The 17,838-nt window shown below is 38.5% G+C and overlaps 1 protein-coding gene across 1 annotated transcript in view; it reads left to right on the top strand.

Moving 5' to 3' along the window:
• Nucleotides 1-16,464, top strand: part of STK39 (serine threonine kinase 39) — a 59,430-nt gene extending 42,966 nt beyond the window's left edge. Inside the window, exons 7-10 of the mRNA XM_008592035.1 lie at nt 923-1,056; nt 8,962-9,010; nt 9,113-9,205; nt 16,345-16,464. Of these exons, the coding sequence (XP_008590257.1) occupies nt 923-1,056; nt 8,962-9,010; nt 9,113-9,205; nt 16,345-16,464 (396 nt within the window). The remainder of the gene's footprint in view (nt 1-922; nt 1,057-8,961; nt 9,011-9,112; nt 9,206-16,344) is intronic.
• The last annotated feature ends 1,374 nt before the right edge of the window (nt 16,465-17,838 follow it).

Raw genomic sequence — 17,838 nt, 5'->3', positions numbered from 1 at the left:
CCCCCACTCCTGTTGGCTATTATTCTCCACAAACAGTAAACTGTCACTTTCATCCTTCATCTATTCACACATCTGAAAGTGTTTGAAAAGAGTCTTGACATGTATAGCACTTGCATAAATTGAGGCTGATTTACACATTAATGAAGCTTTATTCATTTCATAGGTCAATAGTTTCTTACACATTCTACTTTTTTTAAGCAAATAATTTTGATGTTTATGTGAAAGAGTGGAATTTTTACCTTTTTGATTCGAAATGGTATTTTATTTTGTCTCGTCTCCCTCCAAAAGCAGCATGGCCTTTTGATCCAATTAAGGTTTTTAGCAGCTCAGTTATATTCTGGCTATCTTTCAGTTTCTTGCTGTTTCAATTTTGCCAAGACTTTTTAGCAATTTTCTGTATGTCTTCTCATTTAAAAAAAAAAATCATGTTACCTCCTGGGATGCTGTGGTTTTATTTTTAGGGTTGGTAATGTGTTACAGAAGTCTTGAGTACAGGCAGTTCCTTTCTTATGAATGACCTGTACACATGAATGTTCACTGCTGTTCTGACCCTCTCTTCCTCTCCCCTCTGCCACCCGCTTTCCCAACCAGCCAGTGCTGGAGCTACTTGCTCCTGGAGGCGGTATGAAAGACAGTTCCCAGAAAGTTCTGTTCCAGTCCTTTTGGGAGATCATTTTTAACACATAGAGGAAGTTTTGTAAGTTCTGTCAATGGAATAACAAAAAGGGTAAAAGGGTACATGAATAGATTTGCAGAGGAAAAATGAATACTTTGAATACACAATTTCTGAAAAGTTAAAATCCTGGGAAAGCACGTTTACACCTAATTATGGATGGTCTTTGATGCTTTTGTGAAAAATTAAGAACTTAATTGTAGCAATTGCCATACTGAGACTTTGTCTTCACGTTTGTTTCTGCTGCAGGTGTTAATGTTGACTTTGCAAAATGATCCACCCACCTTAGAAACAGGAGTAGAAGATAAAGAAATGATGAAAAAGTATGGCAAGTCCTTTAGAAAATTACTTTCACTGTGTCTTCAGAAAGATCCTTCCAAAAGGTATGTCAAACTTAGTGGATGAGTTAATGACCTGGTTTGAGTTACGACAAAGCTTTGTTTGTGGATGGCGAAAGGCTGTGTGAGGACACTGGGGAAGTGCTTCTAATTTCAAGGGAATCCCTGCTCTGGCACCCAGATTCCCATCCTTTTAGTGGAAGACAGCGTGGGTCCAAGAGGGAGAGAAGTGAGTGGAGGACGAGGGGGAGGCAGAGGGAAATTTTTGACGTTAATCAGATTCACTGTGCTTGTTAGGTGTGGGCTCTGTCATCAAAGGAAATGAAGTAAAACAGAAATCAAAAGAAATTGGCAGTGCTGCATTCAGAAGCTGAGCTAATATTCTGCACTGTGTAGGTTGAACTGACCTCTCAGGATTTGGATATCCTGCTAGCTCAAGCCTAAACCAGGCAGAGCTATTGAATTTTGCATGAGCTCTCTTTTAGTTGCAGAACAAGTTGTTTGTGTTGTTTAAAAGATTATCAGTAAGGGCCGAGCCCGTGGCCACTCAGGAGGGTGCAGCGCTGGGAGCGCAGTAGCGCTCCCGCTGCGGGTTCGGATCCTATATAGGGAAGACCGGTGTGCTCACAGTGCTCACTGGCTGAGCACGGTGCGGCTGGTCTCAAAAAGGGCAAAAAAAAAAAAAAAAAAAAGGATTATCAGTAAAGAAGATTAAGGAGATTTTTACCTTAGAAAGATTAATCATATAAACAGAAGCAAATGGCTTTAAGTTAACTTTAGTGTTTTCTATTTATTCTTGAGCATTGGCCTGCGCTGGAGTGTATCTATTTTCTGAGTTCATTTCTTCCTTTTTAGTATCTGTGACTTTGAAATATCTTGGGTAGTGATAATGGAGCCAGGTATTCTTGATCACATAAAGGAGAACGTGAATGATGTGAACTATACACAGGCTTTTGCCGGGATTTGATTATGTATGACATCATCCTAACATAGACCTGGACAAGCCTCTGAGAGGTTACTGGCTTCTATAACCCCCACTCAGGGATCCAATTTGATACTTCTGTCTTAAGATGTAATAACTGAATTCTCTTCTGAAACTTTCTTTTTCAGGGAAGGACCCTGCTTTTAGAAGTGATTCTTTCATTCTTATCTCGAATTCTTTATGAAACTTGTTAATAAGCCTTTTACCTTAACACAGTATCTTACTGTTTGAATAGGCTATCCTTCTCTAGATTAAACACAATATCCATAATTTTATAGCTGCTCTCTTCATTTCTTAACTTTACTGAATTTGCCTTAAATCTTTTCCACATCAATCACCTTTCTCCTGGAAGCCAAGTCTAAAGACCGTTTACTATTAAGCATGTTGAAATTATTTATTGTAAAAGTTACGATTATTTTGTTATACCTATAGACTATTTCTGCTTAAACATCTCAGTTGTCCTTTATATTTGATTTCAAGGCCTCATTTTCTCTCCAAAGTTATTTGATCTTTCATTGAGGTTATTTCTTCACATTCCTTTTGGGTGAAAATGCTCTTAGATTCTAATTTTGTTCTTCAGCACTTGCTTGTCTTTCCCTTGTATTTGTTGTCCTCTCCAAAAGTAAATTTTTGACCTCACCAAGGAAAGAGAATTTGATCCTCCATAACCCAGTGAGAGAAGTACTTGTCTTTCCAGTTACAAGTGGGTTATTTCTAATGATCTTTGTAATTCTTGAACTAGTTGAGATCCCACCTAGTGGTTGTGATGTATAATGTCACACAATTCCTACTTTTTAAAAAAATTATTTTACTTTTTAATTTTTTTTTTATGAGTTTTTTACTATTCCAGCTTTTTAAGAAAATGGCTCTGTAAGGTAGAATTGTTAGTGTATGAGAATACTTATTTCAAAAAGTTCATGGAAAAATAGAATTAAAAGACAATTCAAATCTTTTCATGAACTTTTTGAAGTACCCTTGTACTTAATGATATAACAATATATTTCTTCATAATTTGGTCAAAAGAAATTAGATTGACATACCTATATTTAGTAGATCATTTTTATTTCTTAATAATCTTGAAAGTGTTTTCAGATTTTATTTATTAAATGAGCTTAAATATTAGGTTCCCTCTATTCCACCAAAAAACATTTAGAAAAGATCCATATACCATTTATTAAAATTCTTACAAAAATTTTCCCTCAGAGTACCCTCTTAACAACCCTATTGATGTACAAAATATTAATAGCTTAAGGACTTCTTTTAGATATCACTATTATGCAATTATCCCCTGGAACAAACAGGTATAGACTGTTAGTGGTGCATCAACTTCCCAAGTGGCTCTTTCTTTTAATGAAAAGACACAGATATTGAAGATGTATGTAAGGAGCTTGGAAAAAAATGATTCATGAAATCTAAGAATGGAAAAAAGCAATATTGTTGAATTAGATTTTATATAGGATGCAATTTTAAAATATGTATTCACCACTAAATTGATAAGTAAACATTTAATCGCTGCACAGTTCTGAAAGAAACTGAATACTTGTAGGTTCAGTCCCCTCTGCCTTTTGCTTATGCTGTTCAAGAGCTCATGCTCTTCCTCTGATCCCTTTCCACTGTCTTTCTTTACTTGGTTAAAATGCCATATCTTCTTAGCATTAGATACTTCTGGGTGGGATTCCTAGCTATACTTTATCATCCATCACCTGTGTGACTTGGTTTCCTTGTCTATACAGTGGGCCTAATAAGACCTACTTTGTAGGATTGCTTTGAGGATGAAGTGAGATAGTGCACACAGCAGATAGCACCGTGCCTGAGGAGTCCCTAAGTCCTTAGGGAATTGAGGTTGCATTCATTATTTGTCCTTTTCCCCTCACCAAGTGGAGTTGTTGCAACATTTATATACTAACTACAGTATATGGAAGATATGTCTTTTGTAGCACTTATTACACTGTATACATTTATTTGTTTACACACCAAAATTCCTCAAGAGGTTGTACGTTTTTTAGAAGGAGAATCTGTGCAACTTATCTCTATATCCAGTGTCTGGTCTGTATTATATACTCAATACTATTTTTTGAACAAATGGAGACAATTGGGAGCTTCCAACTTGCGGATGACTTGGACCCACTGAAAAGAGTTTCAGAAACAAAAACTAGTTTTGAATAGATTGAAGAGTGAAGGGAAGATTTTTACTAATCTTTGTTATTTCTGTTGCCTGAATGTAGATCACCTACTTGTAATTTGAAAGCAGATGAGTGGTACCAAAGCCCTCGTATTGCTGAGCACCTTTTGGGCAGTGAATAAAAAAATATCATAGAGGAACAGTGAACCAGGACAGATTTACTCCAATGCAGGAACTCTCAGGCTAGCTTAGAGTAGTCTGTGTTTTTTGTCAACCTTGAGTGCTCATGGGACTTTCCTTATTAAAGAGAGCTTGGGTGTTGGAGCTGTTTGCCTCATCAAAGTCTGCATTGTCATCTTGCTATTTCTTTAAAAAACCTTAAAGAAATTGATTTTGTAGATTACATGCTTTGTATGGATGGCAACTACAAAAAGAACCAGGATTTTCTTTGAAACAAGGGGGTGGATGTTGCGTAGGTAAATCTGTAAGAAATGAATAAGTCTGGAATATTTTAGGGGGGGTTGAGTGGGGTGAGAAAAGTAGCTCTGCCTGAGGTCAAAGAGCTGTTAGAACTTATTAGTGTAAATCGTTAAAACTATTTAAACTGTATCATATTCATCCTGAATCTTTTGGAAAGCATTTTAAGTCTCAGCAGACTTTAGTTCATCCATATGTATTAATTGAATCCTTTAAGAGATTTTCTCCTGGGAATATTTATACTTGCAGACTACCACATTGTTTTTAAGGATTTAAAATTGAATCATCATTCAAAGCCTGGACCATCATCTTGGTTTCTGGTAGCATTTTGGCACTTCTCGTAAAACAGTGTTTGTATTTGTACGACAGTATATGGCTAGGTAGTTGTCAGTGGCCATGTCACACATTCCCGTGCTTGCAGAGTTCTTTCTCTCACAGTGTTCAGCTCAAAGGCAGGTGGCTCTGATGCTTCTTAACCATACATTGGTACTTGCTGTGGCATAAAACTAAAATAAATAAAAAAACAAAAGCACTAAAATCAGATGGGTAGCAGGCACCTCAGCTTTTCTCAAGTCCTCTGTCATTTTCTTCCCTCTGTCATTTCCCTCATTTCTTCCAGTTCCATTTTTCCATACTTTCTCATGGTGATAGTTTGGCACATGTAGGATTTAACCACAAAGCTTTAAACCCTTCAGCTAATTTGAGCACAAAACGGAACCAATGACCTACTATTTAGTTATTCACTGTTTAGAGTTGGAATGACCTATTAACATTTAAGCCTATTAAAAAAAGGTCGGTTCTTTAAACCATTTCTAATTTTTTACATCATTGGGTTTTTGTATTTGCTGATAAAGGCTGAGAGTGGAGTGGAGTGCAGAGAAAGGTGTTTTCCTCTTTTTGCTTTTGGTTACCATAGAAATGACCTTGCTGGGGAAGGGAAAGTATTTTCCCAGCCCTGTATCTCAAGATATGTCTGACATTTCCCAGCCTTCTCTTTTCATGAGTCCTCCTTAGAAGAAGGGGGCAGCAGAGAGAGGAAAGCATTTGATTCCACTTCAGCACATCCACTGTCCCCTTTCCTTTTTTTGCCAGCATGAGTCATATTTTCATTATACCCTTCTCCTGTTCCCCACTATATTGAACAGATACTTAGAATTTGGTGCTGACTAAATCTAGCTCCAGGAGTCATAGTACTGTGTCCAAATGTCTAGCAGCATCACTTTGACCCCATATTTGATTGTAGTATGAAATCGAACTATAGCAGTTTTCTGTTCTGTGCTAGCCGTTGGGGATAGAAAAATTAATCCTTTGTGGTCCCTGCCTTGGAAGGGCTTATTACCTAGTTGGGTGGAGGTGGGAGGCATAGGAACAGATAATACAGAATGGGAGAGTGGGTAGAGTGTGCTTGAGCGCAAAGGAGGTAATGATGAATTCTACTTGTAGGAGCTTGCAGATGACATTTAAATTGGTTCTTGACTGATGAGTGAGGGTGTGCAAGTTGGTTATGAAAAACTTTGAAGCAAGAAAAGCAGGGTGTGCTTTGTCATGAGAGAGCAAGAGATGGGTGAGAATGTCACTGTGGTTGAAGTATAGAGTCTACCTGGGGTGTGAGGGAGATGAGGATGGAGGAGTCAGGATCTAGAAAACCTGCTTCTCTCTCAGGCCCCTGAAGTATCTGGTAGGATGGATAAGAAAGGACCAGATTTGGGTTTTTTTTCACACGTTAATTTGGGAGGCAGTGTGGATGAAGAGTTGTAATGAGGAAGAGAAAAGGGGCAGAGAGACCAGTTGGGAGTAGTGTTGAGTTCCTTAATCATCCTGATTTCCTGAGTGTTCTTTTCACTTTTTAAAAATGAAATCTAAGTTATTTTGTATGGTTCCTGGTTTTTAGAATTTTGTTTCACATTGTGAGGTACCAACATGACACAGAATCGTGCTCAGTCCAATGTGTAGGTTTCTACCTCGTACTGTCTCAGCGGCCTTTCTTCTTCCACCTATACTCAGTTCAGAGACGTGTGGCTGTTCTACCACTCCCTGTGCAGCATAACAGCATGCACAGACCTGCGCCGCTAGATTGGGAGCTGTTGAAGGTGCCGTTTACATCTGTCGTGTTCACTCGTATGCCTAGCACTAGCGTAATGCCTGACCAGTAGTAAGCGCTCAATACATACTGAGAGAATGGAAAGATGAATTTGAAGTAGCTGGAAGCCAAAAGCATTGCTGACGATCAGGAAGCATATACAATAAAATAATAACCAAAGTTCAATCATGTGAAATAACTATATCGTTTTTAGTTCTAGTGCCTGTTTAACAAGGCGCAAATACATTACTTTAAAGAGTTTACCAAGTGATGTGGCCCACCTGTTGTTTAGACCTTTGTTTACTCAAAGCAGTTAGCAATTAGCAGCTGTTTATTGGAGTGGATACAGAAATTTAGGGTTCTTTGTCAGGGACCTGTGACCAGTGTTCCACTTGATGTCTGAGAAGAAAAGCAGTAATAATTTAATAGAAAATTTCGTTGCACAGAAATACAGCTCATGGCTCATGTAGACTTATACTATTTTTACACCAATACACTTAATGACGTGTTTTTTTTTTTACACTTGGGGTTGGTCCCTGGGAACATTTTAGTGGAGTTTCCTGGTTGTCCAGGAGTCCAGTGGTTTCCAGTTGTCCAGTCTTTTCAAGTTGAAGACTCCTTTTAAACTTGCACACTCCCACCCTCCAACATAATACTATTTGTACCTTTGGTAATCATTGCCTGGGAGAATACCTAATGATGATCAATAAGGCTTCCTTCCCCCCTCCCAATTTCTTATTGTGAAAAACTTAAAACATACAGAAAAGGTGAAAAAATAGTACAATGTTTACTTATATACCATCACCTGGATTCAGCATTTTATTATTAACATTTTTAACATTTTCCATATTTGCTTTGTCTATCTACATTTTGTTTGGTGAATTGTTTGAAAGTAAGTAGCAGACTTAACATTTCAGGTTGCATTTTCCATAAATACGGAATGTCCCTAAATAACCACAATGCTTTTTCACACCTAAGAAAAATTAACAATAATTTCCTAAAATTATCTGATATCTAGCATATTCACACATCTCTAATTATTTCCAAATATCTTTTGTAGTTTTTGCCCCTTCCTCCCCAAACCCAGGTTTCAGTCGTGGGTCTTGTGCTGCTTTGACTTTATGTTTCATTAAGTCTCTTTTAATCTACAACAATTCTCTCATACCTCCCCTTTTTCCTGTGACACTGACTTTTTAAAAAGATCATGCCAGTTGTCTTGCTTGCCATCCTACACTCTGGATTTATTTGATTCTTTCTGCATGGCTGCATTTTTAGAAGGAACTATTGATGAAGGAAGCTATTCTTTATGTAAGATTGTCAGTTAATAAGTATAGAAGGAATGATAGAAGTAGAAAACCAGTATTCTGCCACCTCCTGTGAAATTAGTTATTGAAGGCAAAGATGCTAGAGCCATTAGGCACTTTTCAGGAACAGGATACTTATATAGGGTTGAAGTATCACCCAACAGAACACTTGCTAATTGCAGTGGGGAAAACATACCTTTACAAGGCAGAGGTTTAAGGCCCGGGGACCAAGTAGTTAAACAGCATCATTCCCAGTAGAATAACCTCACAGTACCTGCCTTTGGGGTGCTGCAGGAAGAATCATGACACCGTCTATGAAGTATTCTTGCCCCACATGCATTATTAATCTTAATCAAGCCTAACTTTCAGACCTAACTTTCAGTTTATAGGAAATACAGGATAGAGAAACATGTGAAGTGACACCATGAGGAAATAATCAGACCCATCCAGGAATGCTTTTAAATGAATTTGCGTTTTATTAATCACCATTACATTTACCTTAACACACTTGAGACAGGTTTATTCAGCAGCAGAGCTTGGACACAAGATCCCTAGACCCTTTGCAGAAACTGCTGCTCTTGGAGCATCATGGAGCATAGTAGACTCTAGTTTCTTTGACAGGGTCATACTGTAGCTTGTATGTTTTCTTAATAAATATAAGAATTTAGCTTAAAGATGTGTCAGTCTGTCACCTTTTAGAAACACTGAATTTACTTAGTGAAGTGTAAGGATGAAGTATGGAAAATTGATCATGCCCTAGCATTTAACTTATAGGAGTTTACGTGTTTTGCAGTAGAGGTGTTTGGATAGAACTGGAAGATTGGCACTATTTTATTTGGTGCCAGCTTATGATTAATTTAGTTTCTGGTTTTGCTATTCCTAAAACTGGTCTTCCAGAAATACTCTAAGGTTAAGTTGTTTCATCAAGGCAGTGTATTTATTAAGTGGTCATTGTTTCAACTCTAATTTATTATTGATCTTTCAGGCCCACAGCAGCAGAACTTTTAAAATGCAAATTCTTCCAGAAGGCCAAGGTAACATGTTTAAAAACCCAAGTAAATTTGCTATTTTGAAATCACTATGAATTTATATGTATCTTATTTGATGTTAAACTGTTGGGAATATTTGTTTTGCAGAACAGAGAATACCTGATTGAGAAGCTGCTTACAAGAACACCAGACATAGCCCAAAGAGCCAAAAAGGTAAGCACAGTTAGCCCTCTTGACCCTGTAAGAGCTGGTCTCCACCCAGGGAAATGAAACCCATAGAAAAATAGGAAAAAGATTTCCACAAATTCAGGATGTATTATTGAGAGGTTATCAGGTCAGTGATTACTCAGATAACTGTATCTGCCTTTTGGTTATCTCATCTTGTTGTTATGCATCTGGGTGTGGACACCATGTGAAACTCAAGTGATTTCATTTTTCCATTTATCAGCTTTGCTTAAAGAAGGTCAGAGAGGAAGGGATGTGATAAGGTTTACATACGAGAGAGGTAAAATTCCTTGAATATCTTTCCTTTGGGTTTTATAGAAGATCACTTTTTAAACACAGTTTGAAATGATGGAAATGAAAAATAAAACTTTTGTTTTTAATGGTTACTTGAATATGTGTAGGATATAATTCTTTCCTCATAAAAGACCCGTGTTCTCTTTTGTAGTTTTCTTTATGTTAACTAAATTTCATTAATGTTTATCTGAAAAATTTTCCACTCTAGGTTTTAGATTTTTAAAATGGTATGTATGTGAATGTATTTATTTATGTATGTATTTATCCAGAGTTTTATTTATTTTTGATTATGGATTTCATTATGGTATGAAAACTAACAAAATTTAATCTCTGGTTTGGTTTAGTTTGTTTTAAAAATTATGTTAGATATTTATAATTAAAAATATTTATATAGTCACAGATTTAGAAAGGGAGGTTCTGTTTCCCCCTTTTTACAGTTATAGAGAAAGCTGGTTTGAATCTGAATTGTCTGCATTGTAAATAAAATTGGCAAAGAAACATGCTTTAGAGATTGCATCTCATCATGCTGAGAGGATTAAGTAACTGAATGTTGACTTTCAGACATTGCCTTTTCTAAAACATTCTGTAGAAAATGCATTTAGCTGATGATTTAGAATTGTTTTAAAGAGATTTTGAAGTAGACTTCAAGAAGTGACCTACTCTGCAGGTATCTGAACTCCTGTCCTGGACTCCCAGAATTCTGTGGGTGGCTGGTTGCTGGGCTGTGGGCCTGGGCTAGGTAGGGTTGACTTTAAAGATGTGAGCCCAGGTTAGCCTGCCGCTGAGGGAACAGAGGATTGTTTGTGGTCCATCCTAGTGGCATGTCCGAAGGGGCAGCACAGAGAAGCTAAATCTTCAGTTTGAGGCAACAGATTAGAAACTGGAAGTGTCTGAACGAGAGTTTGAGGACTTCTAACAGAAGGCTGAAGGAGGAGCCTGGAGAGATTCCCTGGGGTGTTGGAGTCTAGCATGGGGGTCTTTTGATCAGGTACCTAAAATGTCTGCCAGAGTTGAAAAAAGCTGTTAGAGTGCCATTGACATGTATAGCACCTGTCACCAAAGGACATTTAAAAATTTTATTTATTTTTTTGGTTTACAATTTTCTGCTGGAAGTTTCATCTGATGTCATCCTGTTATGTTCCCCGGAGGGGTTTTCTGGGCCTGCTTTCTCTCCAGAGCTTTAGCCTCACCCCTCCAGCTCCTTGTGAAGTGGCCTATCAGCCCCTCAATCGGGGTGATTCCAAACGGCTCACTCTCCCTCCCAAACCTGTCTTCCTGTGCTTGGTCTTTTCCTTCTGAGTCCCCAGCCTCAGAACACTGGGGTTATATGTGAAGTCTCCTCCGCTACCTTGTCTTCCCCATAGAATCACTCATCAAGTCCTCTCCATGTTTCCCTCTGCAACTTTGCTCAGAACCCGTATTTTTAACTGGACGGTTGCAGTAGATTTCTAACTGTCCTCTCCCCATTCCTTCTTTCTATTCTTTCTTAGGCACTACTATAAGATTAACTTTCTAATCATGTCACTTAATTGCTCAAAAGTGGTTTCCAAAGTTAAACAAAAGCAACCACAAGAGCAAATGAGTGAAAAATAGAAATTTAAAAAATGGTTCCTGTCAAATAAAGGCCAAGCTCCTTAGCCTTGAATTTATAGCCCAATTTCAACTTCCAGCCTTAGAGTTTAACCTCCAGCCGAACTGAACCATCTGCACTTCCCATTCCATAACCTATACTGGCCTTTGGGACTTCCTTTGATTTGAGAAAATGAAGATTCTGTTCAGTCTGTGACCTTCTGTCCTTTTTTTAAAAAATGTAAATTATTTATATATTCGTGTGCTATGCATTCCAAACTCCATTATGCATGTATCTTAAACAATAAGCAGCTAGAGTTTTGAGAGATGTGAGTTTTCAACCATATCATTTGCCATTTACTTGCCTCCTTGATTTTAGACTTAAACCCCGGGCTTGTTTCATCATCCATCTCTTCTAATGGAAAATGGCCACACCTCTGAGTCCCAGAGAGAAGTAAAAGGAGAATATGAATGAGTTCTTTAAGCATCTTATAGAAAAGGAGTTATCACCTGTAATGGTATCCTCTCTGTCTGGCTTCATAATGTTGGCTGTTCTTCTGTTGTAATTCTTGTTTTAAAGTGCACTGCGGTTGTCAGCTACGCCACGCTCCTTACCTGTAGGTTCTCTGGCAGGTGTGCTGCCTGGGACAACATCGTTATGATGCATTTCTTGTTCATGGTAACTGCCCACAAATGTTTGCTAAGTGATCACATGTGCTTGGGGGTACTAAGGAAAGGCCACTTGAAACTGTTTTTCACTAACTTGAACCCCCAAATGCTTGTCATACACTTGTTCCTAAGGATTCCTGTAAATAGTGAACAGTCTTCCTCCCTCCCTCTGGCTTGTGATGTTGGCAATCAATCATGATGCTCCCCACTGGAAACCTCTCGTACAGACTCGGCCACTCGGAAGTAAAAGGCATTTTAATCATCATGTGCAATGAAAACCTTTACTATAGAATGTCTTTACTTGTCTTAGGTTCTCACAGTGTTTACATACCTTATGTTTAAAAGTTGTTTTAGGGAAGCCTTTAGTGGTATTTGTGTTATTCATTGTTGGGCTTCTCTTTATTGAGATCTCCTCAGTTACTCACTTTCCTGTTTACTGTGGTGCCTCCTACTTGATCTTTCTCTAGTTTCCATGGTGTAGATTTGTTCCTCAGAAGCTACTTGTTGATTTTAGTTTCCTCAGTTTGTTGTTTTGTAAATAGAAACAGTCCATTGATGCGATAGTGTTTAAATGACATCTAGGCCTGTTGGCAAAGCTCTTGGACCTTCAGGCAACCATGTTCATCTGAAATTTATCATAAACAGCATTCTCTTCTCCTCCCTGATGGTAATCAAACTTAAGAGGTATTTTTTTCAATATGCATTTTTCTTTAATATGAATATTTTCATATTTAAAAGAGAGAAGGAGTGGTTCTGTAGCTGCCCTTAGAAAGTCCTGTGGAGCACACCAGTGCTGTCCATTGGCAAAATGTAGTTAGAAGCCTGTCATACTAATTTTGGCCAGAATGTGGTGCATTGGTTTGGAGCCACATAATTTAATGGGGGTAGATGATCTTGTTCTCATCCAGATTGACTTCTCTAAATGAGAAAAAAAAAATATAAAATGGAAACAGTGTGGCTTCCTGGGTAATTTACTGATGTCAAATAATATATATTTTTTTGGTGGCAATTGCAATAATTAAGGATACTTGTTTTCTTCCTGTAGGCATAGCATTTGGTCCTCTCTGGGTTCTTTTGCTGACAGTGTTGTTTAGGGATCATTTTGATTTTCTTTGGCCCTAATTTTCCTGTCTGTGAAGTGAAAATTCTGTCTGACCCCAGACATGTAGTGAAGGGTAATGAAAGATTTGAGGTTCCTGGACCCTTCTGTATATTCTTTGAGAACTTGCTAATACCATGCTAATAAGGACCCCCAAGAACAGAGTTAAGTGCAGCTACATAACTTGTTTTCAACTATTCACTTATCCTCATGCATGAGAAGAAAAGGCTCATAGCCATTATTGCTTCTCATGTGACTCCCTGGACACCTGTCTCCAGCCATCTTTTGGGGTTTGAAAGCTTAACCACATGCTGTTCCATCATTTACTCTACTGGATTCCCTAGGTGGGGGGGGGGGGGCATGAGTTGTCCTGCATAAATTAAATGCAGATGCTTAGGGCTGCATGCATCTTCTGTAGGAACATTTGATCCTCACAGTTGGCTGATGTCTAAGCTTTATCTTAGGGATATCAACCTTGAGTCTCCACATTCATGCTCATATTCATATGCTTTCTGTGGCTTTCTAAACACCACATATGGCAGGACAGGGGGCAAGGGGTTAGTAGCTGCACAGATGTATAAATACCACTTGCTCAGTGAGAAAGCATATTGGCTAGAAAAGGGATGAAGTGGGGAAATGTAATACGTAGATCTTATTGTGGTTGCCTGTGTTTTCATGGGAAGTAGAATCGCTGCATGATTTTTTGTTTGAATTTTCTTTTTTTTTTCCTGACCGGTAAGGGGATTGCAACCCTCGGCATGGTGTCGTCTGCACCACGCTGAGCCAGTGAGCGCACTGGCCATCCCTATATAGGATCCGAACCTGCCATCTCGGCGCTACCAGCACTGCACTCTCCTGAGTGAGCCACGGGGCCGGCCCTGTTTGAATTTTAATTGTGAAATTGAGAAGTTAGAAATGGTTAGTCATTGTCACAAAAAGGAAAGGGCTATTATATCACTGCTCTATTTGGGTAGAACCATTGTAAATTGGAAAGACTGGAACATTATGTATGGGTCCCAGAATTGCTTATATCAGGCTGTGAGAATGGTTTCATATTTGATCCTCCTATGTGCTTAGGAGTGAATGGGTAGGAATATTACAAGTCACATCTATATAATACTTACTATGTGTTGATAAGTAGTCCTATCTGTTATTTTTATTTTGAAATAATTTCAGACTTATGAAAAGTTAGAAAAATAGTACAAAGAATTTCTGTATATATTTATCTGTCTTTCTTTTTTTTTTTTTTTTTTTTCCCTTTTTGTCTTTTTTCGTGTCCGGCACCGGGATCGCAACCCTCGGTGCTGCGCCCGCCCCTCGCTCAGCCAGTGAGCGGGTACTGGTCTGTATGTGGGATCCGAACCCTCGGCGGGAGCGCTACCACACTCCCAAGCGGCGCACTGTAGCAGTGCGCCACCGGGCCGGCCCTATCTGTCTTTCTTTTGAAAGATTTCAGAGTAAGTTGTGGACTGGATGCCCTTTACCTCTAAGTATACTTCAGTGTGTATCTTCTAAAAACAAGGACACTCTCATTCGTAATAAGTATAATTATTAAAATCAGGAAATTAACATTGATACACTACTACTTTTTAATTTTCAGATTTTATTCAGATTTTGCCAATTTTCCCACTAATGTCATTTATCTGATCCAGGCTCCAATCCAGAATTATCATGTCTCCTTTAATCTAGAACAGTCTTTCATTTTCTTTTATAACTGCAACACTTTTGAAGAATTACAAACCAACTGTTTTCTAGAATGTTCCTCAGTTTAGGTTTGTCTGATATTCCTTCCTGATCAGATTCAATTTATGCATTTTTTGACAGGAATGTCTCAGAAGAGATGCTGTGTTCTTCACATGAGACACATGATACTGATTTATTCCTTTCTTATGATGTTAACTTTGATCACGTGCATAAGGTCGTACCTGCCAACTTCTTTGTTGTAAACACAAGTATTATTTCTTAGTAAAAGGGATTCATTAACATTACATTTATTCATTGCATTAAATATTAAAAGGTGAAGTGAATGTACTTACTGGACTGGGTCATTTGTCTTTTTTTTGAGGAAATGTTTATGCTTTATGTCATTATGGTTGAACATTCATAGGATATTAATGATAGACTTTCCCTTTGATTTCTACACAGTCATGCGTGTAAAGAACACTTTGCCAGCAGTTTAGGCAGGAAGTGGAGATGGTGCTGCTCCAATCTGTATGTCTGGTCTGGAAGCAGCAGTAGCTAGATCTGCGTGTCCTTCACTGGTGAGCTGCCTAGTCTCTCTGAGCCTGATCTGTAGAGTGGAGCCGACAATATTTAAATTCTGTGGCCGTGAAGATGGAAGATTATCTGTGCATGATTCTGAGATTGTGTTTGACATGCAGCAGGTGCCCAGTCAACAGTGGCATAGTGATTACCATGTAAATAAAGAGAATATTATTGTGCTACAGAAGACTGGACATTTTAGAAGTACATAGTGAAATCAGGAGTGAGTAAAGAGTCCTGACAGTGGAGTGGGGTGGGGGTGGGTGATGAAGATAGTTTCTCTATTGCTGTTGCTTTGGATGGAATGGTGGGAAAGCCCATGGAAGGCTGCAAAAAGAAGGAAAAGAATTACTGTAGTTATCTCATTGCAGTTGCCTATTTACCTGCCTTCATGTTTTCTTTTCTGACCCATCAAGGTGCTGGCAATGGACAAGAATCAGGGCTTTCTCTCACTACAGCAAACCGTCTATAGCATGAGAAGTGCAGCATGTGTGTTTCTGAAGAGCCTAAGAATACTAGGAATTAAATGCACACACGGCTAGTATTCTTTTTCAGCTTTCAGATCACTTTCATGTATGCTTCCTTATTTGTTCCAAACAATTGTGCTTGAAGATAGTCAGGGTAGGTGGTATCATTGCTCTTTACAGATGAATGTGTGAGAGGTGGACAGGAGGTGCCCCAAGTCATGTGACTAATAAGATCCCCAATTCTTATTTCTGGTTCGTGCTTTTCCACTAAATCATACCTCAGAAGGAAGAAGAAAAAGGAGAGGGCGGGAAGGAAATACAGATGGAGAGAATAGGCAGAGTTAAGTGGCATAAGCAGGAAAAGGGGAGTACATGTCACTTTCAGAGTGAGTAGACCTCCATTTGTCACACTTGAGGGGGCATCCACACCACTCATGGGCACTAGGAGTTGCTGTGAGCATCATTGCAGGAACCTGGCAAGTTTGCCAGGGTTCTTGCAGGTATGGAGGGAATGAGGTAATAAAGGGCTTTGGAAGTTCTTAGGGGAAAAGGGATGGCTAGTGAGAGTTGGTAGCATCACCAGTTGTCAAAAACCTGTCAGCAGCTCAGCTTCTCATTCATAAAATAGCAAAGGCAAAGGTATCTACCTGTGTTTGGGAGGACTAAATTGGGTAGTGCAAAGGAAGTGTATAGCTCAGTGGTTGGGACAAAATGCTCCATAAATGACGCAGTTATTGTCTTCATTAGAGTAAATTTTATCATATTTTATAAACATTTTGCTTTTATTTTTATAGTTTTGTTCTTATAACGTCATGATTGCTTTTGGAACTTTTATGATTGCTGCTGCAGCTGTGGGCACCACTGCTGTGACAGCAGCTACCATTACGACCACCACTGCCAATTGTGGGCACTGAGGTGCAGACAGACACAAGGACACAGTCCAGGCAGTGAGACTGGCCTTTTGGTGGGGAACACAGTGCAAGCATCACAAGATGTGCAAAACTCGAAGAGTAGTAGAGAAGAAATGCTTTATGGCATGGGTGTAGCATATGTGCGACAGGTATGGGAAAGGTCTGGAGCTGGTAGATGGGAAGATGTGGGGAGATGAAAGAGAAAAATAATATTTATTGTGCAGCTTCATGCATCATGCTAGATACTTGGTTCCCATTTATCTCGGTTACTGCGACCTTACAACAATCCATGCAGTCCTGAGTATAAGATATATTGGATAAGATAGACCAGAGGATAAGATATGTTAGACTATTAAGAATAGTTAAGAAAATAAAGTTATAAATATTTTGAAATATGAGTGGAAAAGAAAAACCAAATATTAAAAGTGGGTTAAACTATTTTTAAAGGTTAACAGGACTTTAAAATTGAGAAGGACCATAAATATCTCTTGGTTGACTATTCTTCAATTTGCAGACCTGACAATTGAGACCTAGGGTGATTGAACCTTGACCAAGGCCACATGGTCATATAGTAGCAAAGTCCGAAGCCAGTCTTCCAGTTTGTTACCATTTAGTCTGTACTTTTAGTTGATAAAGAGGTAAAATGACTCTGAGTTTCTGCAAAATTGCTTTTTCTTTTCCTTCCTGGAATCTTATAATTAATTTGTAAGATATTGAAGGTTCTCCACTATCAAGGAACCAGAGAAGAAATAGGGTTATTTCAAATGATTAACAGGGGGTGGATTTTAGTTTTGTTCCAAGCTTGCCCAGTAGAGGGCAGCAATGGGTTTTAAGTCTGTGTGGTTGTGGAACTTAACTGAGCAAAAAAGTTTTGGCTTTGTTGAAGGTCTCAGACGTGGAGTTAGGAGGATCAAAGATATGTTAGGTTTGTACTAGGCCATGAACACTAGACACCTTAGTCAGTTGGGGTATTATTTTATCAGGCAGGGGACTGAAGGGTGATGGTTTAAGTAATGTTATTACTACCACTTTTGTTTTAAATTATATTTTCTGTTAACAAATCAAAGTAATCTAACATTTGTATTTAACATAATTAATGTGAAAAACAGAAGTCTCAATTTTGAAGCCAGGATTGGAGATCTTCTAGTATTCTGTGGTCAAATTCATACAGTTCTGGGTGGTGGCAGGCTATTTCCAGAGAGTACTTTGGTTTCTGCAGTTCTCAGAGCTGGGTAAAGAGAGGTGGGAGGGAATCCAAGTGTATGATAACTATGGAGAAGTGAACCAACCTCTACAACAATTAGCACACGTAACGGATCTAATATAAAATACTCCTGGTGATTATCATGGATCTAATATAAAATACTCCTGGTGATT

The sequence above is a fragment of the Galeopterus variegatus genome, unplaced genomic scaffold (genome assembly GCF_000696425.1).
Source record: "Galeopterus variegatus unplaced genomic scaffold, G_variegatus-3.0.2 Scaffold12, whole genome shotgun sequence".
In the NCBI taxonomy this organism is placed as follows: Eukaryota; Metazoa; Chordata; class Mammalia; order Dermoptera; family Cynocephalidae; genus Galeopterus; species Galeopterus variegatus.
This window is presented reverse-complemented; position numbering and strand designations above follow the sequence as displayed.